This window comes from Ptychodera flava, chromosome 17, assembly GCF_041260155.1.
Source record: "Ptychodera flava strain L36383 chromosome 17, AS_Pfla_20210202, whole genome shotgun sequence".
Lineage (NCBI taxonomy): Eukaryota > Metazoa > Hemichordata > Enteropneusta > Ptychoderidae > Ptychodera > Ptychodera flava.
In genome coordinates, this window is record NC_091944.1 from 14,759,773 (window position 1) to 14,782,678 (window position 22,906).

The 22,906-nt window shown below is 36.7% G+C and overlaps 1 protein-coding gene across 6 annotated transcripts in view; it reads right to left on the reverse strand.

Moving 5' to 3' along the window:
- The window catches only part of LOC139115543 (uncharacterized), a 125,273-nt gene that overhangs the window by 19,414 nt on the left and 82,953 nt on the right, over nucleotides 1-22,906 (reverse strand). For 5 of the 6 annotated variants that reach the window (XM_070677735.1, XM_070677733.1, XM_070677731.1 and 2 more), the window contains 10 exons: nucleotides 21,586-21,641; nucleotides 20,619-20,776; nucleotides 18,842-19,168; nucleotides 17,867-18,127; nucleotides 17,102-17,273; nucleotides 15,131-15,252; nucleotides 13,926-14,210; nucleotides 3,359-3,463; nucleotides 972-1,118; nucleotides 55-201 (listed from right to left, as the gene is read on the reverse strand). In XM_070677735.1, coding sequence (XP_070533836.1) covers nucleotides 55-201; nucleotides 972-1,118; nucleotides 3,359-3,463; nucleotides 13,926-14,210; nucleotides 15,131-15,252; nucleotides 17,102-17,273; nucleotides 17,867-18,127; nucleotides 18,842-19,168; nucleotides 20,619-20,776; nucleotides 21,586-21,641 — 1,780 coding nt within the window. The remainder of the gene's footprint in view (nucleotides 1-54; nucleotides 202-971; nucleotides 1,119-3,358; nucleotides 3,464-13,925; nucleotides 14,211-15,130; nucleotides 15,253-17,101; nucleotides 17,274-17,866; nucleotides 18,128-18,841; nucleotides 19,169-20,618; nucleotides 20,777-21,585; nucleotides 21,642-22,906) is intronic. The other variant, XM_070677732.1, reaches the window with a different exon arrangement.

Here is a 22,906-nt window from a genome sequence, read left to right on the forward strand (position 1 = left end):
GTTTTGCTTACACCGAAGCAGAGCTATGACCCACATGACACCATTGGAACTCACCACAATATCGTTCATCACTGCCATCATTGCAGTTCAGTTCACCATCGCAATATTGGTACCATGGTATGCACTGATACCCATAATGACACTGGTATTGACCCGGGCATGGTGAGGGTGCTTGTGTTCTGGAAGAGGATGTTGGAGTACCTGGAATATAGCCAAAACGAGGGACTATGAGCTATAGGGCAAGTGTCCGACGTCAGGAGGGAAAATGGTCTCAAACCTTGAGGGTACATCCCTTGTTTGGGCTATGATGTTTTTATTACCTGTGTTTCTTATGTTGTTCTCACTTCAAAGTTTTAGGTTATTTGCTAGTGACAATCACTGCTTTATTTTCATGATAGACGAAAATCCATGTAATCATTGCTTCTAGTTTTATCGAAATTTTATGCAAATTTTTCTAAAACTGGTTTTCCTATAAAGACATGTCATTTGATCTTTTTTTAAATCTTGAAGTTGTCAAGATGAAAATACCTCAGGGTAACTATTAGTCAAATGATGACTATACAGCCTGTTACATCATCAACACGTTACCAGTGAAATCTAAGGGACATGCAGTGAGTCATGTAATAAAGAGCTCAATGCAAGCTTATTCGAACTACTTTTGTAAACTGTGTAAAAAAGGGCCAGTTGCTCATTAAAGGGGCATAAAAAGTCACTAGCTTTGAAGGAATTTCCCATAACATTTTAAATTCTCTGTAAAAAAGGTCCACAATCACCATTAATCACCGAACCTATCAATGGTGGTGTAAGAAAAGGCAGGTTCAATTTTATCCCACAATTGTAACCATGCAGGCACGTCAAGGCAAGCCAACTACTAGACTAATGAGTATATTCTGAAGTACATACAGTTCAAATGCACTCAATGTGCCATTGCTTTATACACCCTATACTTGCATTCTGATCCTTTAACTTACCACAATACCATTCATCACTTCCGTCTGAGCAATCCCTATATCCATTACAGTGTTGATAGGCTGGGATGCATTCCCAGCCATTGCTGCAATAGTACTGACAGTTATAATTTGGCGTAGTCATAGGAGCAAATGTAGACGTTCCTATATCTGTTGAGGAAAGAGTAGTTAATGTTACCTCAACATTACGTTTTGCCAGGTTTCTTGTTTCAAAAAAACATGCAAATACTGAAAATTTTACTCTCTTTTAGGGGTTATGTGTAGACTTGGTTCAAGTCTGTGATTTGTGAATGTTTGAGTGGGGTGAAGGCGATGATTTGTGTTCTGTTTTCATATGATATGCGTGAGTGGGGTGACTGCAAAGAGTGGGGTGAACGCTATACAAGGGAGTTTCTCCCGGAATCATAGACTTGGTCATTTGCCTGGTTGGCACCCCAGCAGTTGGCCTTGAGTGATTTCAATAAATATGTGATATTCAATGTTCACATTCGGGCCCCAACGCCAGGCCTGGCTCAAAATTGTGATAAGACAAGAACAATTTTGGTCTGCGTTTACACTGTATTTGAATCTCCCACTCTGAGTCATCTATCAAAGCTTAATCACCCTAAGCCACCTCTTAGGGGTGCAAACATGACCCAGGACCGACTTAATTCATTCACACACAAAAATTGGGTGTCTAAAATTTGATCTTCAGTAGCCTAAAACCATGCAGGGACGCCTCACAGGTGACCTGAACTCTGTAGTGTGAACATAGTATGAGAGGCAATAGATCAAAATAAAATGTAAACGAGGACTGACATTTTTCATATCTTATCACTATCACCAGGGATGGCCCAGAGTAAGTTATTGGGGCTAAAAACTCATGGATAGACTTGGTTCAAGTCCATGATTGTGTAAAATAAAGTCATTTTAGCAAGTTTTATGCATCACTAGTACTTATTATTTGAAATGATTTGACCAAAATTCCATATGACAGTGCGCAATACAATCATTTGCCATCATGACGCTTGTGTAAGGAGGAGGTGAAACACTCCAGGTAGTGGATCTGCCCGTGCATGGAGTGATTACCACCTGCAGTAACTTTCTCCTGGAAACTCTGTGAATATCATTATAAAAGTACAGAAAAAAGACAGTTGTATTTACTTTACTACATCTCATTTACGAAATGTGTAAACTTTTTGTCTGTGACTTATCTGCTAGGTGACTGGGTGCCATACGTTGTGAGTTTGAACGCAATCAAAAATTTACCGCATTTTCTATCCTGGGTTAATAGCTCTGCTGGTGGACAGAATTGTCACTGAGGCTGTCTTTCGCTCGGTTAAGCAATGTATTCATTGCTTCAATAAAGTTCGTGAGTGATGTGTGATAGTGAGTGTACAAGTGTGAGTGCTTTATGAAACTCTACAACATGAGCTCAGGGGTCGCAGTCAGAAAAATTATAACAACTACGTGGGGATGGATTTGGCCGAGTGGTTTTTTTCTGTGACTTCTTCGCTTGGTGACTGGGTGCCTGACGTTGTGAGTTCAAACCTGATCGAAAATTTACCGTATTATTTAAACTAGCACAGACAAAGGCTTTCCTGATCTGGCCTTTGGAGAGAGAAGATTGGTCTATTTTACTCATGAAATTACAATGATGCACAGGCTTTTAAAATGTGATTCCAGAAGGAATTACTGCCCGTATATTAACTGTCAGCTAGGCAGAACAGTCTCTCATATTATGGTGTGAAGGGACACCACATGGTTCGTAAGCCGCCTGTCATGATGCCCTCTCTTTATTTAGAAGACCATGCATGCATGTACACCAAAAGATTTGATGCAAGTGGCAGAGGGCGGCATAAGAGGAAAAGGTTAACGTCTTGAAGACTTTGAATTTTGTCTCAAACAAAGAGTGTGGCCACCAGGTGTCGTCCAATTCAAAATGCAACATGTAGAAAATCGTACCGTCATGAAGGACAAATGACCTGGAGTACAGTACACTTATGCCCTTTTCCTTAAGAAATTTGTTGGTAGGATGTCCCATGGGCAGCAGTAATATGAGTTTATCATAAAAATACTGCATGAGGACATGAGTGCAGCATATCCCTGGACGCTAAGCGGAGGGTGGTGTGTGACGCCAATGTCTAAGTGCATCCTTTGCGGTATTTTCATGATAACCTCATTACATTTTACGTCCTCAGCCAAGTATTGAAAATCTTCATGCAATGTCTTCAGATTTACATGTACAGTGCAGTTAAGTGCAGAACGCTTCTGGATAGTGTGTACTATACATACACAGCGTGAGACATATTCAGGCAATCGTCCAATGGGTCCATTGACGTGGGAATAAAATTTAAAGATTGTCAACACAACACTGTGATATTGTATAAGGAATACATAGGCAATTGTACCTGGTAACTCCCTTGAAATCTCAACGCATCGCTTTCCGTAGGGAACAGGTATGCACAATTCATCGTCTTGACATAGGCTGCCAATCCCAGAACAAATATTCACACCTGCAGAGGCAAATGTATCAACTGAGGTACACTTCAACCAAAAACAAAAATCACAAGATATTCTCAGCATTTAAAAGCAGTTTTGGAGTGAAAAGTACAAAAAAGTATATGGCATTATTAAGAAACGTATAAGTTCAGAAAGGGTTTGTCTTCACATTTAGTTCATCTTGCAATTTTAGAATCAGTGAAATCACTTAACTGCCTTGTTCTATTTTCTTTTTTTGAAGAATACATGTATATGTTCTGTTCAAGGCTAAAAGATGCAGAGGTTGTGGTTGAATGTGAAACCTTGACCAAGTGATCAATAAACTAGGTCACAGAAAATGAATATCAACAGATGGGCACAAATATATTTGGAATGTAAATTGTCCTCTACAGGTTGCATGAATACATGTATTGTCTGTACAGTATATGGCACAAGTTAAAACATAGGGCCAATGTCCCTAAAGCTACTATATACATGAACAGTATAGAGGACATACATAGCATACCACATTTTAACAGAGTGCAAAGGTCCTTTGGCAATACAGTGTATTCTTTATTGCATATGAATTGTTTCAGTATGGCTCATATTTACAGACCACTATGTACACAGACATTCATCAATTAGTCTAGTCGGAAGTAGGGTTCCGATGCACCCCATGGATGTATTTTTTAACCTACATTTTTGTAATCCTTAGGGTCTATATTTAATGAATTTTGATGTTCCCAAAATCAAATCGTGTCCCATGGGGTTCATTTGGCGCCATCTTTACCGCCATCTTGGCCGCCATCTTGGATTTCAACGATGGGGTAGGGGTCACGTATCTACCGCTCGACGGAAACAGAAACAATAAAATACTATAAACGTTACATTTTTAGAAAGCCAAGATCATGGCCTTTTCATTGATATATAACTTAATAGGGATTAATTAATATTCGAACGTCGATTAGACTTTACATCGGCCATTGACCGTAAATCGTAAAATTTACTAAATTTCAAACCCAATAATCAAGTTCCCGTTCCTCCAAACAATTTTTCACAAGGTATTTATATATTTTTTGGAAGAACTCAGTGCAATAAACAAAAAAAAGATTAAAAGTATGTGTCTTGAGATTTAGTGGGTGCATGAGCTTGTTTTCTTATTACGCGGTATGCCACATATCCGTGTGTAACATAAGGGGTAGGGGTAATGTTTCCCTTTCTGTTTCGAATCATGAATGATGAAACCATAAAAATGTTACATGTTTTGAAAGTGCTGAATCAGACCTTTCTAAAAAATATATAGGGAAAAGTTGCATATTTCAAAGTTACAAAGCTTAAACCTTTCGGTTTGTGTCGATTTTAAGTGATTTTTTAAGAACGAAATTACAACATATGGGGTAGGGGTAATGTTTCCCTTTCTGCCTCGAACCATGAATTACGAAACCATATAAATGTTATACTGTTTAAAAGCTCTGAAATGGGCCTTTCCAAACATGTATAGTTTTATTGGGAAAAGTCCATATTTTAAACTTACAAAGCTTATGCCTTTCAGTTTGTGTAAATTTTAAGTGATTTTTTAAAGGACGAAATTACAACATATGGGGTAGGGGTAATGTTTCCCTTTCTGCCTCGAACCATGAATTATGAAACCATATAAATGTTATACTGTTTGAAAGCTCTGAAATGGGCCTTTCCAAACATGTATAGTTTTATTGGAAAAAGTCCATATTTGAAAGTTACAAAGCTTAAACCTTTCAGTTTGTGTCAATTTTAAGTCATTTTTTTCAACAAAATTTTAATATAAGGGGTAGGGGTAGTGTTTCCCGTTCTGCCTTGAACCATGAATTATGAAACCATATAAATGTTACACTGTTTGAAAGCTCTGAAATGGGCCTTTCCAAACATGTATAGTTTTATTGGGAAAAATCCATATTTTAAAGTTACAAAGCTTATGCCTTTCAGTTTGTGTCAATTTTAAGTGATTTTTTAAACAAAATATAATATAAGGGTAGGGGTAATGCTCCCGTTCTGCTTGAACCTTGAATTATGAAACCATATAAATGTTATACTGTTCGAAAGCTCGGAAATGGGCATTTCCAAATTTGTATAGTTTTATTGGAAAAATCCATATTTTAAGCTTTAAAAGCTTAAACCTTTCAGCTTGTGTCAATTTTAAGTGATTTTTTAAGAACGAAATTACAACATATGGGGTAGGGGTAATGTTTCCCTTTCTGCCTCGAACCATGAATTATGAAACCATATAAATGTTATACTGTTTGAAAGCTCTGAAATGGGCCTTTCCAAACATGTATAGTTTCATTGGGGAAAGTTGCATATTTGAAAGTTACAAAGCTTAAGCCTTTCAGTTTTTGTCAATTTTAAGTGATATTTTGAACAATATGCACAAAACAGTTAGTCCGTTGGCCAGGTATCGAAATCATCCCCTCTAAGGCATTTTACCCACTATGATTTTCTGTTAGCTAGTATTCTCAGCTGTCATAATCTGCTTATTTTCCATTAAACTGATGGTGTGTGAGAGTGTAACGACTTGTTTTTGAAGGGCTGTCACGCCCTCGGTAGTAAAATAGGAATGGGTTAGGGGTAACATATTTACCGCTAGTCGGAAACAAAAAAAACCCATAAACAATACATTCTTAGAAAGCCCAGATAATCCCCTTACCATTGGTATACAACTAAATGGGGATAAATCGATATTCAAACATCGATTAGATTTTATATCGGACATGAAATGTAAATTGTAAAATTTGCTTAATTTCAAACCCAATAATTAAGTTCATGTTCCTCCAAACAATTTTTACAAGGTATTTATATATCAGTCGAAAGAACTTAATGCAATAGAGAAGTAATAAAACATTAAAAGAGTGTATCTTCTTGAGACTTATGGGGTGCGTCGATTGTTTACCTAATATATGGTATGCCGTACATCCCTCTATTAATATACATTTAAGGGATAGGGGTATGGGTAATGTTTCCTCTCCTACAAAACGCAGCGAATAAGGAAGCCACATAAATATCATATCTCTGAAACACTAACGCAGCTGTTTTTCCAACAAGATATGGCTTGATGGGGTAAACTCAAAAAGTATGCAGTGACAATGCCTAAACTCAAAAGTTTGTGTTACTTTACTGACATTTACTTGTTAAAAGGAACATAGAAAAATACTCTATAGGCATTAAATAGCACTAAAAAGCTAAAATGGTGGTTAATAAAAGACGTTTTACTCATTTCAATAACTCAAATTAGGGAAAGAAAGTTAACAGCTATAATATGTCAAAAATTATATATTCCAAACCCACAAACACTAAATTGGATGTCATAGTCGTCATGCAAAGTTGATATGACAGCAGCAACAATCAATCCCTTTTCTTTAATTGTATCGCAAGAGATATATAAGCAATAAAGCACCACTTTGAAAGGATACCACACGGTTTCGACCGGTAAACAACATATACGCACGAACTTCAGTCGTGTGTATAAGGAGTGAAATGGTCAAAACCGAGCTCGAGTGGTGTACCCAACTTATAGGGGTTGTTTATCGCTATATTATATCAGTATATTGAAACTTGTGATGAAAATACAAACTATGTGAAAGAAACCCACTTTGGAGATAGGAATGGCAAACTTTACAGTATATCGTAAATACATGCACAGTCACGTGACCGTCTGGACAAATCAGAGCTCACTATTAATAGTGTTACTTTTAATACTACACGGGAACACGAGAGAATCTTTTATCGCTGAAAACCAATCACCATTAATCCACAATATAGCTTCTCCATAATAAGATTATATGGATCGACAACACTTTACCTTCCTTACCAGAAAACAAGAGATCATAACCAATTTTTCGAAATTATTTTACAACGCAATACACTATATACTCCCAATGAGGATTACATTTTCGACTGGGTACTAAAATTCAATAGCAAAATAATTCTGGAACTAAAACCCGAAAAGCCAAATGTCACAGAACGCATTCAAATTACGCAACTAAATAGTAAACAGAAGGCGAACAAACACTCTCTACACCAAGCAATAAGAAGGCGAGACAAACATCAGAAAATGACTAAAAAGGCTTATATTCCCATTGACACCTCAATGTTTAAAATGCCTTGTGAGTGAATCTATCATTAGTTTCTTATCATGGATGACATTTAACCAATGTTAGACCCTGACGTCTTTGAAGCAAAGACCCTACAAACGGACGTTTTAGGGTCAACGCTTGAAGATACCACTCCCACCAGCATGATCGAATCAGAGAGACTAGATTGATCTAACTTTCGAGCTAGATCAGCCACCAGCAGCTGAGAAAAATCAGTCACATAATCATCAGAGTCAAGCGACCTAGACAACGGCTTCACACATTATACACCACAGAGAGGACATTCTTACACAATTCACAAAAAGCGTTCAAAAGCTTCGTTAAAGGCATTGTTCGCGATCCCAGGGACGGGCATGGCTGGTTGCGTGGCAAATGCAAAATGTTAGTCATGCTGAATCAAGGTGTAATCAAGTAATAGCTTATTTATAGATTGGGAAAATCCTAATCCTGATAGTAATGATGGAATATAAACTTTGTGAAAAGTTGAGAAAATTTGCCACTTCTTTGATTTGTATGTTTTACATTCCACGTTGTATTAGCCTGTACTGTACATGAACAGTCAATACATCCGGCAAGTATTCCGTGCTGTTCTTTTATAGTTAGGTCCCCGCAATCCGAGCTGTTCTTTTATAGTTAGGTCCCCGCAATCCGAGATAAGTCTTTCTATAGTGTCAACCATTCTCTTCGATTACTGTAATCTACTCCAATAAATTCCCATTTAACTCATTTGTATGATTACAGGGAAGCCTAAGCCTATCTCTTACAATCTAAGATTTGAGATATTTGACAACAATATGTATGCAATTTTCATATTTTTCATAGGCCTAAATAACACACACAGAAGAAAGTCATACTCAATGTTTTGTCCAATTGAAAGTCAAATTTTCACCGAAACAAGTAGAGGTGGCAATCTGTAAGCCAAACGAGAATTAATATTAGCAAAGATGGATATTAATTAAGCCTTTCCATTTCCGATCCCAGTTACTCATACAACGGGGTATAAGCGAAAGCCAAGAGTATCGAATGTGTTGAAACCTAAGTGGCCCCTATTCAGTACCACGTAGCCTACAGGTACACCTTAAAGAATACTTACCAGGCCAAAATACCGAGTGTTGAATTCCTTCAAAGTGGCAACACCTGGAAAGACACTGCGGCAACCAATATATCACCCTGATCTCTAACTATTTACCTCTACACCCAATAAAGCACCGGGACTCAAGACAGTTGTACATCACAAACTTAAGAGAGCGATCGAAGACACTCGCTACACAGAACGCAGGATGGAAGGCTGCAAAGACGATTCTTCAAATAGGCAAAAAAGAGGCTAAAAACAACACAAACATTCACAGCAACGACGACAGGTCGGGTTTTCTTCCTATACTACGGTACAAAACCAAACCAAAGGGTCTTTCAAGGCCACAGCACTTCCCTTAAAGCCCGGCTCGAAATGACTGGGATCATGATTAGTGCCAAGTTTGGTTGGGCGTTTTGGGGCATGGCTCTGCATAATGAGTCTGTTGGTAACGGTTGCGATCGTTCGCATTATCTGCGGATCTGTTTGCTCTCAGATCACGCTCAGGCTCGGACTAATATAGATACGTACAGCCTTCGTTTCAAGGTTCGTTTCAGTCATGCCATGGTAAATACTCGAAATAAAAAAGAAAGGAAAACTATCAACTTAATCAAACAAGAGTTTGCTTGAATGAATTTACCGAAGTTTCAGGCCATATCAACGTTCGTTATGTGAATGATTCAGCTGCTGACCGCCATGTACATACGGAATATTGGCGCCATCTAAAGTCGAATAATTATCAAAAAAGTAAAAGCTTATATCTGGGCTTTCTAAGAATGTATCAGTGTTGAATCTAGGATCTTAGGATTGGGGGACATTTTGGCCCACTGCCTTAAATTTTGGGGGACATTTTCAAAATTTGGGGGACAATTTTTTGGCAGCAAATTTGCATATTAATCTGCATATTAAATTAGCATTTATTTAAAATAAGTCTATGAAGTCTTTGTACATCTATTCAAGAATATAATTGTTTTGAATAAAGTATCACAAATTGACTCACATTCATAGAAAAGATGCAGCACATTCTGTTAGTCTCAAGAGATAATTCTTTCAGTATTATGCAAAAATACAATTGACAATTTCCCCACAGTGAGAAAAGTAAGTTCATTTGTCATTTCACAGCTCTCATTGATGGAGCAGGACTTTTTTTAATGACTAAGTAGTCTCGATCTCTGCAGCAGTAAGTTCCCATAGACATAAAAGGGTAACCTAGGGAGTCTAGAGTGATGACGCTTTGTCCTAAGCAAGTTTGGAAAATGGCCGACACCATGTGCTGCATCGAGGCAAAACAAACACAGCACAACGTCCCGACTCTGACAATGCAAGCCGTGCAAGTATTAGTAAATGCATTCTTACTGAAGAACTTGACATATGACCCGTCTGGTATAAGATCTGAATAGATATTCACTGTTGTTCTCGCTAGATCGAATTTCTTGGCAAGCCATGCATGCGTGACCGTGTCATAACGACTTTGACAACATGAACCAAGCTGCGTCTAGTATCTCGATCCATGTGGACACATGAAATGTTTCAGAAAATTTTGGAATTTGGTTTGATTTCCGCTTGATCAAGAACATGTTTTTTCTTTTTGAATGGAATAGGTGTGTTGGCTACATTTTTCAAAAACCTTTCTGTGTGAGAGTTAGTTTGAAATTACTCCCGTACGTGAATTTTTTTTCTCGTCACGGCTGTCAGTCAGTACATTCACAAACAAGTTTTATTGACAATGTAACAAACGCAAATGTCATTTCAAAACGGACGTGTGCTGCTAAAGTATTTATAAATGAAATCATTGGTAACATTCTAGCAAAATATAGCAAATCATCACGCAAAGTGGTTACGTTTAACAATGAAAGAAAACACACGTTGACCTATTTACAGACCCCCCCCCCCCCCCCCCCCCCCCCCCTCATTGTGAGTGCGCCCAAAGTGACGCACTGGGTAGATTTCAGAGCGGGATTTTTTGCTGAAACGCGTCAATCCCGCGATGGCGCGCTCTAGATTCAACACTGTGTATTGTTTATGGTACTTTTTTGTTTTTGTTTCCGACTAGCGCTAAATATGTTACCCCTAACCCATTCCTATTTTACTACCGAGGGCGTGGCAGCCCTTCACAAACAAGTCGTTACACTCTCACAAACCATCAGTTAAATGGAAAATAAGCAGATTATGACAGCTGAGAATACTAGCTAACAGAAAATCATAGTGGGTAAAATGCCTTAGAGGGGACGATTTCGATACCTGGCCAACGGACTAACTGTTTTGTGCATATTGTTCAAAAAATCACTTAAAATTGACACAAACTGAAAGGCTTAAGCTTTGTAACTTTCAAATATGCAACTTTCCCCAATGAAACTATACATGTTTGGAAAGGCCCATTTCAGAGCTTTCAAACAGTATAACATTTATATGGTTTCATAATTCATGGTTCAAGGCAGAACGGGAAACATTACCCCTATCCCTTATATTATAATTTTGTTTAAAAAATCACTTAAAATTGACACAAACTGAAAGGCATAAGCTTTGTAACTTTAAAATATGGACTTTTCCCAATAAAACTATACATGTTTGGAAAGGCCCATTTCAGAGCTTTCAAACGGTATAACATTTATATGGTTTCATAATTCATGGTTCAAGGCAGAACGGGAAACATTACCCCTACCCCTTATATTAAAATTTTGTTGAAAAAAATCACTTAAAATTGACACAAACTGAAAGGTTTAAGCTTTGTAACTTTCAAATATGGACTTTTTCCAATAAACTATACATGTTTGGAAAGGCCCATTTCAGAGCTTTCAAACAGTATAACATTTATATGGTTTCATAATTCATGGTTCGAGGCAGAAAGGGAAACATTACCCCTACCCCATATGTTGTAATTTCGTCCTTTAAAAAATCACTTAAAATTTACACGAACTGAAAGGCATAGGCTTTGTAAGTTTAAAATATGGACTTTTCCCAATAAAACTATACATGTTTGGAAAGGCCTATTTCAGAGCTTTCAAACAGTATAACATTTATATGATTTCATAATTCATGGTTCGAGGACGAAAGGGAAACATTACCCTACCCCATATGTTGTAATTTCGTTCTTAAAAAATCACTTAAAATTTACACGAACTGAAAGGCATAGGCTTTGTAAGTTTAAAATATGGACTTTTCCCATTAAACTATACATGTTTGGAAAGGCCTATTTCAGAGCTTTCAAACAGTATAACATTTATATGATTTCATAATTCATGGTTCGAGGCAGAAAGGGAAACATTACCCCTACCCCATATGTTGTAATTTCGTTCTTAAAAATCACTTAAAATCGACACAAACCGAAAGGTTTAAGCTTTGTAACTTTTGAATATGCAACTTTTCCCCATAAATCTATATATTTTTAGAAAGGTCTGATGCAGCACTTTCAAAAAATGTAACACTTTTATGGTTTCATCATTCATGATTCGAAACAGAAAGGGAAACATTACCCTACCCCTTATGTTGCGCACGGATATGTGGCATACCGCGTAATAAGAAAACAAGCTCATGCACCCACTAAATTTCAAGACACATACTTTTAATCTTATTTTTCTTGTTTATTGCACTGAGTTCTTCCAAAAAATATATAAATACCTTATGAAAAATTGTTTGGAGGAACGGGAACTTAATTATTGGGTGTGAAATTTAGCAAATTTACGATTTACGGCCAATGGCCGATATAAAGTCTAATCGACGTTCGAATATTAATTAATCCCTATTAAGTTATATATCAATGAAAAGGCCATGATCTTGGCTTTCTAAAAATGTAACGTTTATAGTATTTTATTGTTTCTGTTTCCGTCGAGCGGTAGATACGTGACCCCTACCCCATCGTTGAAATCCAAGATGGCGGCCAAGATGGCGGTAAAGATGTCGCCAAATGAACCCCATGGGACACGATTTGATTTTGGGAACATCAAAATTCATTAAATATAGACCCTAAGGATTACAAAAATGTAGGTTAAAAAAATACATCCATGGGGTGCATGGAACCCTACCTTCCGACCTGACTCAATAGCAAGCATAGAAAACTTCCATCTATGCCTCACAGTGTCTTTGCCATCTGTCTCTCGCACTAGGTGAACACTTACACAGGCAGTTTGACAAGAAATGCTATCAGATAAGTAACTTTTGAGAAACAAAGTTTTGACCAAAAATGACAAAAATTGCCCCAAAAATACAAAACTGCAGATTATATCACAATTTCATCTAATTACATTAAGTTAATCCATAGGGACCTGTATGATAATTGATAACGGTAATACCAAATATCAAAGCTATCAGACGGGTAGTTTTTGATAAAGAGATTTTTTAACCAAAAATGGCAAAAACCCCAAAAATGCAAAATTGTAGATTTCATCATAATTAGAATATATTATATTTTGAGCAACCCTATGAACCTGTATACCAAATATTAAAGCTATGAGACAAGTAGTTTTTATGAAAAAAAAAACCCACCAAAAATGACATAAATTGCCTTAAAAATACAAATTTACGAATTTCTACACAATTTGGACAAATATGAAATAAATATCCCTTTGGACCTATATCCTAAATGTCTGACTAGCAGTTTTTTGAAGATTTTTAAAGATTTTTTTACCAATATGACAATAATTGCCTAAAATATACAAATTTGCATATTTCATTACAATTTGAACAAATCTAAGTAAGGTCATTTTTGGAGACCTGTATACCATATATCAAAGCTGTCTGACCAGCAGCAATGAAGAAGATGATTTTTTTATAAAAAACGGCTTTTATGAGCTAATTTGCATATTTTCAACAATATCAAAACAACAAAAAGAAATGGATAATTTGTCATAATCACATTTTGCAATATCACTCTCTTTACAAAAGTGTTTTTAAATACAAAGGACTTTCGGCCAGATCCAGATGATTTATGATGGTGAACTTATGTGAATGCATCTACACAACAAATATCAAGTCTATAAGTACTGCGGTTCACAATATGTTTGAGTGGACATCCTCACAAAGGGACATACATACATATATACATACATACATACATACATACATACATACATACATACATACATGCAGACTGACAACGGACACAAGATGGACACCCGTCCCAATAGCTTCTATAAACTATAGTCTATAGTAGCTAAACATGAATTTGCAAAAACATTGTTGTTTCTCAAAAAAGAACACTACGATATATGTGAATATGAACAAATGTTGTGCCATTGTTCATTTGATCACAAATTATTCTGCTGAAAACATCTTGGAATTCAAAAAACACAATGCTTTTTTTACCGTTTTCTGGTATTGTATTCCGCACATTGTTATAGTACAAGCTTGTTGGGGATGCGGAAAGCTTGAGGAGCACTTCTGGAGTTTGTCTTCCTGTGCCTGATCTTGGTACTCTAAGAATTTGGGAAGAAAGTGTTTCTGTCAAGTAGAAATACTCAGCATCCAGCACAAGCGAGTTACTGACGATGTGGTCGATTTCAAGAGTGGTAACGATCCGTCGGTCTTCACCATCAGTATTGCAGGTTTCAATCCGTTTTGCGTTTTGATTATAGAAATACAGGCGGAATTCTGAAAAACAGAATATGAAATATTAGGTATTAAAAATAGACACTATGATTTAAGCAAAGCAAAATTTTAAAGATCTTAAATGGCTGTAATGCGTGACGGGATATTATCTCTTATCAACCCATGGGTGGCGCACTAAGATCAGTACTGCAGGATAGTTTGTTGTTACACTTCTGATAACACACTCCTTTTGCAAAAATCAGAACCATTTTATTCACTTTAATATATATAATCAAGATGTCAATTTTAAGCATAGACAGTAGTTTTAACAAGAATAGTCCGAAAATGAAACCATGAACACAACCATCCTCATCACCATTAAGTTTATTTGAAGTTATTGATGTATGTAATAAATAATATTATAATATCATATAACTATAGTTGAAATAATTATTTGGCTTACATAAGTCAAAATAGGAAGTGTAATATTTTATTATCCTTCTAAAATGCAAAAGCATACTGAATACAATAATGCTCTTCATCACAGAATATCAATCAATCAATCAATCAACAGAGAACATATCAGTAAAAGGTAAACTCATCTTCAACACTTCTGTTAGAACATATATTTTATGTCTTGATAGAGAGTTAGTTATGGTGTTTCCCTTCTTCTATTACAAGATGGAGAGCAGAACATCAAAAATATGCAAAGATTTGCAAAGTACTATGACTACAGGTAAGATGCAGATATTTTATTGGTTGACATAGATGGTGTTTAGTTCAAGGAAACTGCAAAAACATTCTCTCACATGATCAAGAATAAACATCAAAAGTTTCCCCAAAATTCAAAATGGCTGCCATTCTATGTTACTTAGCTCTGTCGGGAAGTTAAATTGTTCGTTTATCAAACACTGAGATTCCAAAAACCCATTATACCTTAAAATTTATAGATTAAGCATGCCTTTTAGTACTGTTTGCCTCACCTGAGTAGTCCATCGTCAGGCTTGTGATGTAATAGTAATAGTCCTCAAATATTGCAACGCCATTAGTACCGTCCATGAACGATCGCCATATCGTGTAAGAGCTAGCTGTCCCATATAGATACCTGCATATGAATTTTTATTGATTTAACGTTAAGTTTTATCATAAAAACACAACATAAATGTCGCAAATGACACGTGGAGCACTCACAAAGCCCGTTATACTTTAAAGTCTGACCTGTATTACTGAGGTGTCACTTTAACTAATGATATTTGGACATGCCAGGAAGTGCGGCGTAATTTTTAACGTCCTCAAAAGCATACCCTGGTATTCAATTTTTCATAATCCTTTTGGTCAAATACAACTATTCTGAATTACATTGCCGTTAATGCTGTAGCAATTCTTTAGACTTAAACTCCATCAATATGCATGAATTTCAGTTGCCTATTTCAGAAACTCTGTCATTAAATATGCGCATTGTCCCTTTAAGTTTAAGGGCCAGTAATGCTAACTCTTGATAATTTTTTCACCGTTTTTGTTTTGGTTGTGAATCATAATTCTTTGTTCTACTCCACAAAGTATCATAGTATTCAGCCCATACATATGATGTAAACTGCCTTGTTATTGTTGGAAAGTGACATCTGGTCTGGACTAGAATTCAAATGTAAATAATTACAGTGCATTTTACACATATATATAGACGCTAAGTTGACAAGCTAAATGGTGGGTGTTTCAACATTCTTTTGAAATAGACTAAGAAGTTGCAATTGATATACAAAATAAAAGTAATGAAAAAATCATCAAAAGTTAGCATTACTAGCCACTTAATGATCTGGTGAAAACACCATGTTGCAAAATGACAGAGATAACCTCGATGGTCTATATGACAGTTATATCCATTTCTGTTATCATTCAGACGCGATTATAAAATATGGCAAAGGAAAACTGCAATGTGGGCATGTACCCCAATCCTATCCAGTCGACTTTTTTTCGCTTTACAGATGTTTGCCTGTCACCATATCTTATAAGGGGAAGTAAGTATTTTCCACCTCTGTGTGCTCACCATTATACTTTTAGGGTTTCTTGTTGCATAATTAGTATCATACTCAGTGTTCACGGTAAAGTTCGCCATACTCACGAAATGCCAGGAAAACTTGAATGTAGCAAATATTCTATTAAAACGATTCAACATGCTTGCAAATAAAACTTTTGATGTGAAATTTCGGTTTCACCAGCCAAAGCTACAAGTTTTGCCGATTGATCGAAATGAGCAACACTTTCTGGTTGAAAGAGAGGCAATCTGGAAGCAATGCCTTTCAGAGGACATACTAACCGCAGTCACTTGTGGTTCCATATGTACTTGGCCGCTGCTGTAGGGTATGCATTATGTATACCATACAGCAGCCGTCGAGTATCGAACCACTAGTGACTGTGGTACTGATGCATTGGAAGTGTTCACATAAAGTACATGTCCATGTATCATGGCACGATCATCCCAGGGTAGAAGGATTTAGATCAGGGCAAGCCCCGTGTTTAACAAAGTAGACGGTGCTTTCAGCATTCTTTGGGTCGAGCAATTTGTCTCCAACAGACATATAAGCGCTAGTGAGACAGTCTGGTGAGAAATGGAAGGCCAGCGTTGGTTGCACTGATCACATATGGGGCTAATACCGTACTTTGTTGTGTCAACGTATGTGAGGTAGAGATACTGTAAGGGTAATGGAGTACGGCATGGGACCGCTACTTGATGTAAATGAAGAGCATTGTGACATCACAACGCAATGACCATGACCCCACTGAGGGCATGGCCTAAGTGTAGCAAAATAATAGAAACCACACATAGTAATTCAAAAAACTTACCACACGTGTATACTTTCATGTTGCGAGTGTAACAACATTGCCCTATGGAAGCTATGTCAATAAACAGAACAGGTTGATTTCACCAGACCTTTAAGTATATCACTTGCCCTTACCCATTGATTGGATCAACGACCAAATTTCTTGGATCCGATATGTCACTCCTTTGCATCAAAAGAGTACGTGTGTTTGCCGGATCATCAAGGGAAGCTACCTCCAAGGTCTTCCGGTTAGCATCAAGCCAGAATAGAAGTCTTGATATTGGGTCAACTACAACACTCCTTGCTTCTGTTAATGGGAGATACAGTGACATACATACATCAGAATAACGGTGCATTCGATCCCAGTTATCGAGAAAATCATGCGATACAAGGAGATTATCATTCACAGATCTATGGTCACAGTTAGGTAGTCAGTTGAACAAATCTATGTTAGAAAGCAAGTTTCATAGTGACAATACATCATGGGATTATAAATGTCATTTCTAGTATAAATGTATTTGAACAAAAAATGGGAAATTTCTTTGACACTGTAATAGCGTTGACCACGATTTCAGGTTTGTTACTAAATATACATGTAGCTGTACGTGCACGACTTCGGACAGTGCTGCCTAAAATTCAGACAAATTTTGTTGTTGAATGCACGGCTGTTGTTGCAGCTTGTAGCCTGAGCCATAAATTTATACAAATTAGTGTGAATTTAAGTAGCCCTTGTAACAATTGCAGGTTTTATTTTTGTCATATATGTGGAAAATGCAGACAAAAATGTATTTATTTAATATGCATATTAATGAGAGAGAACAGTGATGTCGTTTGGGATCCGCGCTATTTTGTGTGCACGTGTTGTTTGAAGGCTGTGTCTGAGGGAAAGAAAGGTCATACCTAGAACATCATGGGCTATTATGTCGATGTCATTGAAAGTGAGTGACATTCTGGCAATATGAGCAGCCCTCAAATCACTCCAGTACACCATGCTAAAGTCATTATCTAATGCTATCCCTGCTGGCAAACTGAGAGTCACGTTTGCACTGTATGCTGCACTGGCATTCACCAAAGTGTCCCTCACAGGCACTGGCGCACCAAGGTATACACGGGAAATGGCAGGAGAATCGTCGGCCACAAGGATGAATGAATCTATGGAATCTGCAAGTGCAAATGAAATGAGAAGTTGAAATGATGAATAGAGACAAATGAGCGACACATGCTCCCAAGACCACTGTATCTCTTTCAGTCCTGCACATGATAATTTACAATCTTTTTCATGAATAAACTCAAAACATCACTACCAGCTAAATCTTGTCACTGTTTGCTACATTGTATCATCTCCAGCTAAACCTTGTCACTGTTTGCTACATTGTATTATCTCCAGCTAAACATTGTCACTGTTTGCTACATTGTATCATCTCCAAACCTTGTCACTGTTTGCTACATTGTATCATCTCCAGCTAAACCTTGTCACTGTTTGCTACATTGTATCATCTCCAGCTAAACCTTGTCACTGTTTGCTACATTGTATCATCTCAAAGTTGACAGAGGATTATTCTACTCATATTTTTACTGAAAAAAGAACAAAGTAACTTCCCAACAATAACTCAAATTAAGCTACAAAATCCGACACACCATGTGCAATGAACAGCGATGGGTTTATGTGTTGATTTCAAATTCTAATAAATTTAAATACCATACATGTATATCGTAGCGTATCAGACCAGTATTGCTCCTTTCATGTTTGCAAGAGTAAAAGAAAGTCAAGCATCTCTTTCTTATGCAAACCAAGTATTTCTGGCGAACGAACTAGAGTTTGAAACAAAACTGTACCAATTTAACTCCATCATTATTTTAAGCTTTTAACTTTACCTGGGGAAACGGCATAGGCATTTGCTATGAAACCGGTCTGGATGCCACCGAGGGCGGAGCAAGCATATACAACATATAGGTCACTTCCACTTGACATGAACACTTCATCATTCGTTCTTCCAGTAAGTACTCCCAACCTTCTGCCATGCTCCATGATAGACACGGGGCCTTGAACATCAAGCACAGCAAAATGGAGCATGACGTTCCTTCCATCACCGTTCCTGACGGTGATGTTACACATCTCGTTGGTTTGGCAAGGAGTCGCAAATGCATCAATAGTTGCTGTCTCTCCAACATGAATGGTCATTTCGCGGCTACATGTCATCTCTGAAATAAAACATTCTTCAAATCACATATTTTGAATATTTTTTATTATCTAATTTGCAATATGGGAAAAATTTTGTTTACAACGAGACAGTTGATCCCTGGTAAATGCTATGCACATATTGCCTGCAAACGTTTAAGTTTGTTTTTTAGGGGCTGTGAATATGGACTGAAATACAGTCTGTTTATTGAGGTTGAGGACAAATACCCGGTACAGACTGTTCAGTGGCAGCTCTCTGTAACCTTGAGTCGTGTTGGTTTCAAGGTAGTACATGCTTCGAAATTGAAACACTTCAACTTTTGCCATGTTTTTTTTTTCAAACTTTTCTCAGCAAAACTTTCAACAACTCTCTTTAAAAAGTAATAATAAAAATCTTGGGGCAATCTTGCAAATTTTGATACCACAGAAACAACTTACCTCAAATTTATCAATATTTTATGTTCAAAACTGTCACCATCTCTATGTAAACTCTATGGGAAAACATTACATTTTCGAATTTCATAAAAATGTGATGGTAAAACTTTGGTTTACTCCAAGAGTTTAAAAGCGAGTCCACACAAGTGGCAGATCAGAAAAGTACTTTGAAAAGTTGAGTCCAAATATCTGTCTCTGGGGCACATTCTGCCTTAAAGGTACACAGTCACCTGTAATCTAAATATGCCCATATATGGTCAAAGGGGCGTTCCTTTGTATTCAAAATGCCCGTGTTAGGGTGTTGTTTTTAAAAAGCAGCCAACCATTTAAATCTGTGATTGGTTAGATTTTCTCTTTCCATAGTAACTGTGGCAAAATTGGAACAGGTGACAGTATACCTTTAATGATAATGTTGCATATTATAAATGCATTCTGTCCAGATCTGCTACATAAAATTTGCAAAACACAGAATGCAAAAGGCAAAATACTGCTACATGAAGCAGAATAAAAAAATGTATTTGTATTTTAGAATAGAAATACTGAAAATATTCTCAGAATCTACAAATATCTGCCCTTAAAATAAGAATTTTCAAATGCTTTGTGTTGATAGTTTGCCTCGTAGATGTTGACATCATGCATAGAGCTCATAAGGTAGAATGCGCCTCGGGGACAGATCTCAGGACTCTCAAATTGTTACAATTCTTTTCTATCCAATTACTTGTAGGGCTTATCTTAAAGTTCTTGGAGTAAAAAAATGTTCACTGTCCTAGTTCAAAAATCGAAAAATGTATTTTTCGCCATAAAGTTATCCAGGGATAGTTGCCATTTTGAATTCAAATGTAGGTAAATGTTAGGTAATTTGTTTCTTTAGTATCAACATTTGCACAGTGATCCCTGTTTTATTTTTGGTTTGGTAAGAGAATGGTTGAAAGTTTCATGGAGGAAAGTTTCAGGAACAGTTAAAGTCTTTCACTTTCAAGGTGCATACTATGATAACGGAAGCAAACAGAAATGGAAGGGTGTCATATAGTCTCTTACCTGATTTTACAACAGCTACGCTGTTTCGGTCGACAACCCATCCTTCGTTGTGAAATGTATCATCTATTTCATTTTCCATGACATTCAGAACATCTGTTGCATTGACATGGGCGTCAGGCTGGAAAAACAGCGTGTTCTTACAGATGACACTTCCATTTCTGTTGAGTAAATAGAATTGTCATTGGTCAATATATGTAAAAGTTTATGCAAATGACTATTATGGCCACAAAACTATATGACTGATTGATAGGCCTTTACAAAACTTTCAAATACTCTGCCTTGTGTTGATACATACAAAATTAAATTTCAAATAGTGCATAAGTTAAGGAGAAGACAAATTTTAGATATTAATTTTATGGGTATCATAGGTTTTCACAAAAACCGATATGGTTTCAGGTAACAAGACAAGCCAAAATTTCAAGGATTAGGTGCATGGGATCTCACAGGCCATTGTGCCCTTTGTGAAGTTTAAGTAGCTTACATGTAGGGTTTTCCATTCAAAATTGAAAAATAATTGGTGGAAGAAGGAGAGGAAGGATAAAACCCAGAAAAACAAATAGGGGCTCCACTGCCAGGGAGCTCTGGCCTGTTAATAAATTTGTCTGCGATCAATAATCAAAATGAAGATAGGTAATTAGGTTAAGGACATGAAGGAAACAAGAAATACTGAGGGCTTGTACAATTTGAATCTTCCGCAAAAGAGCAATATTTCTCAAAAATCAAGCGCCATCTCTGAAATAATATGTACAAATATTAATATTACATACATAGGTACACACAGGTGCATACAGTACATACATGTACATGCAAAGATGCATGCATATATATATACATACATGTACGCCATATTGAGAGACCCACACACACGGAATTTTCACCAACACATACACAACATTACATTTAAATTAAATAATGGTTGTGTCGTGGCAATTCAGCTCAAATTCATAGCTGCTGTACATCAACTTACTGAAATCCGTCCACTTGAACGCTCTGTATACCTGAGTTGGCATAAATTTGCATCATCTGGACAAAGAAAACAATTCAAACAAGGGATTAATGTTGTCAGTGACAGACAGAGAATGGACGTACGAAGCAAAAGTTATCTGTGCAATTATGCAAACAACCTACAAAATATTCCGCTGGACAAGCGTCAGTAATTCAGTCAATCTATACAGGGAACTCTTTTCTTTCAATGATTCCGCAGAGGGATGTGTTTCTAACTTGTATTAGTATACTAGTATTGAATTCAGGTTTGAAGTACTCAATACATTAGGCTAGGTTTGACTATGGAGGTAGGCTGAAAGGAGACCCAGGGCTCCCGCTAAGTCACCAAAATGATTAGCCAACTCATTAGCCAAATCAAAAATCTTTCAGCCATTTTGAGTAACTTTTAGCCAGTTTATGATCTCAAGTGTGGCAACAGCTTCCTCGTCATTCAGGAGTCCCTAATTTTACAAATCAAGATGTTTTGTATGATGTTCATGATGGTTTTTACATCAACGAAATATGTCTTTAGTTTTTGCATTTATAATCTGTGTTTTTATGACATTTCAGGGATAGAAATCCTTTCTCATTTTTGGTGGTAAACTTTAAACACCAGAAATAAAATTAGGTAGCAATTGAATTCTAAAATCTTGTAGCATTGTTAAGTGTATATTACAAGAGGTACAGATTGAATATTTCTGCCACATTCAGTTAGTATTCACAGTATGATAGCTTGTCATAAGTTACAGGCTTCTCTTGTGGCAAATTTATGCAGTCTTCCATAACCTAAATGTTTGAGCCACACAAGTAAAACAATTTTCCATGCAGAAGACAGCATTTATGGTATAGCACAATGGCAGTGTAGATACGATTATTGTGGTATTTAAGGGCACAGTTTTACTTGTGTATCATAGTTGTGATCAAGCAGGCTGAAATAGCATCTTGAGTATAAGTACTTTTCTTGAGACAAAAAGGGCTGGGCCAAACAAAACTCTTGTAAAACAAGACACAACGATATCACTGTTTGAGGGCATTCATTGTTTTAATGATTATGATAACATTTTAGCCCAGATATATTTTCATTTGATATTTTGATATCATCAAGAAATGTCTGGTGATGTGCACTTCTAGATTATTAAACTGGTGGAATCTACAAAAATATTAAAATCATTCAGAATCACATAATTTCTTGTATAAGTTATAGCAGTTTGAAAGTATGCCGAATGGGAGTCAGTCAAGCTGAATGCCTAAGGCAGCAAAATTACCTTTCACCTATTGGACCACCCTAGGTGGTTTCTTGTGAA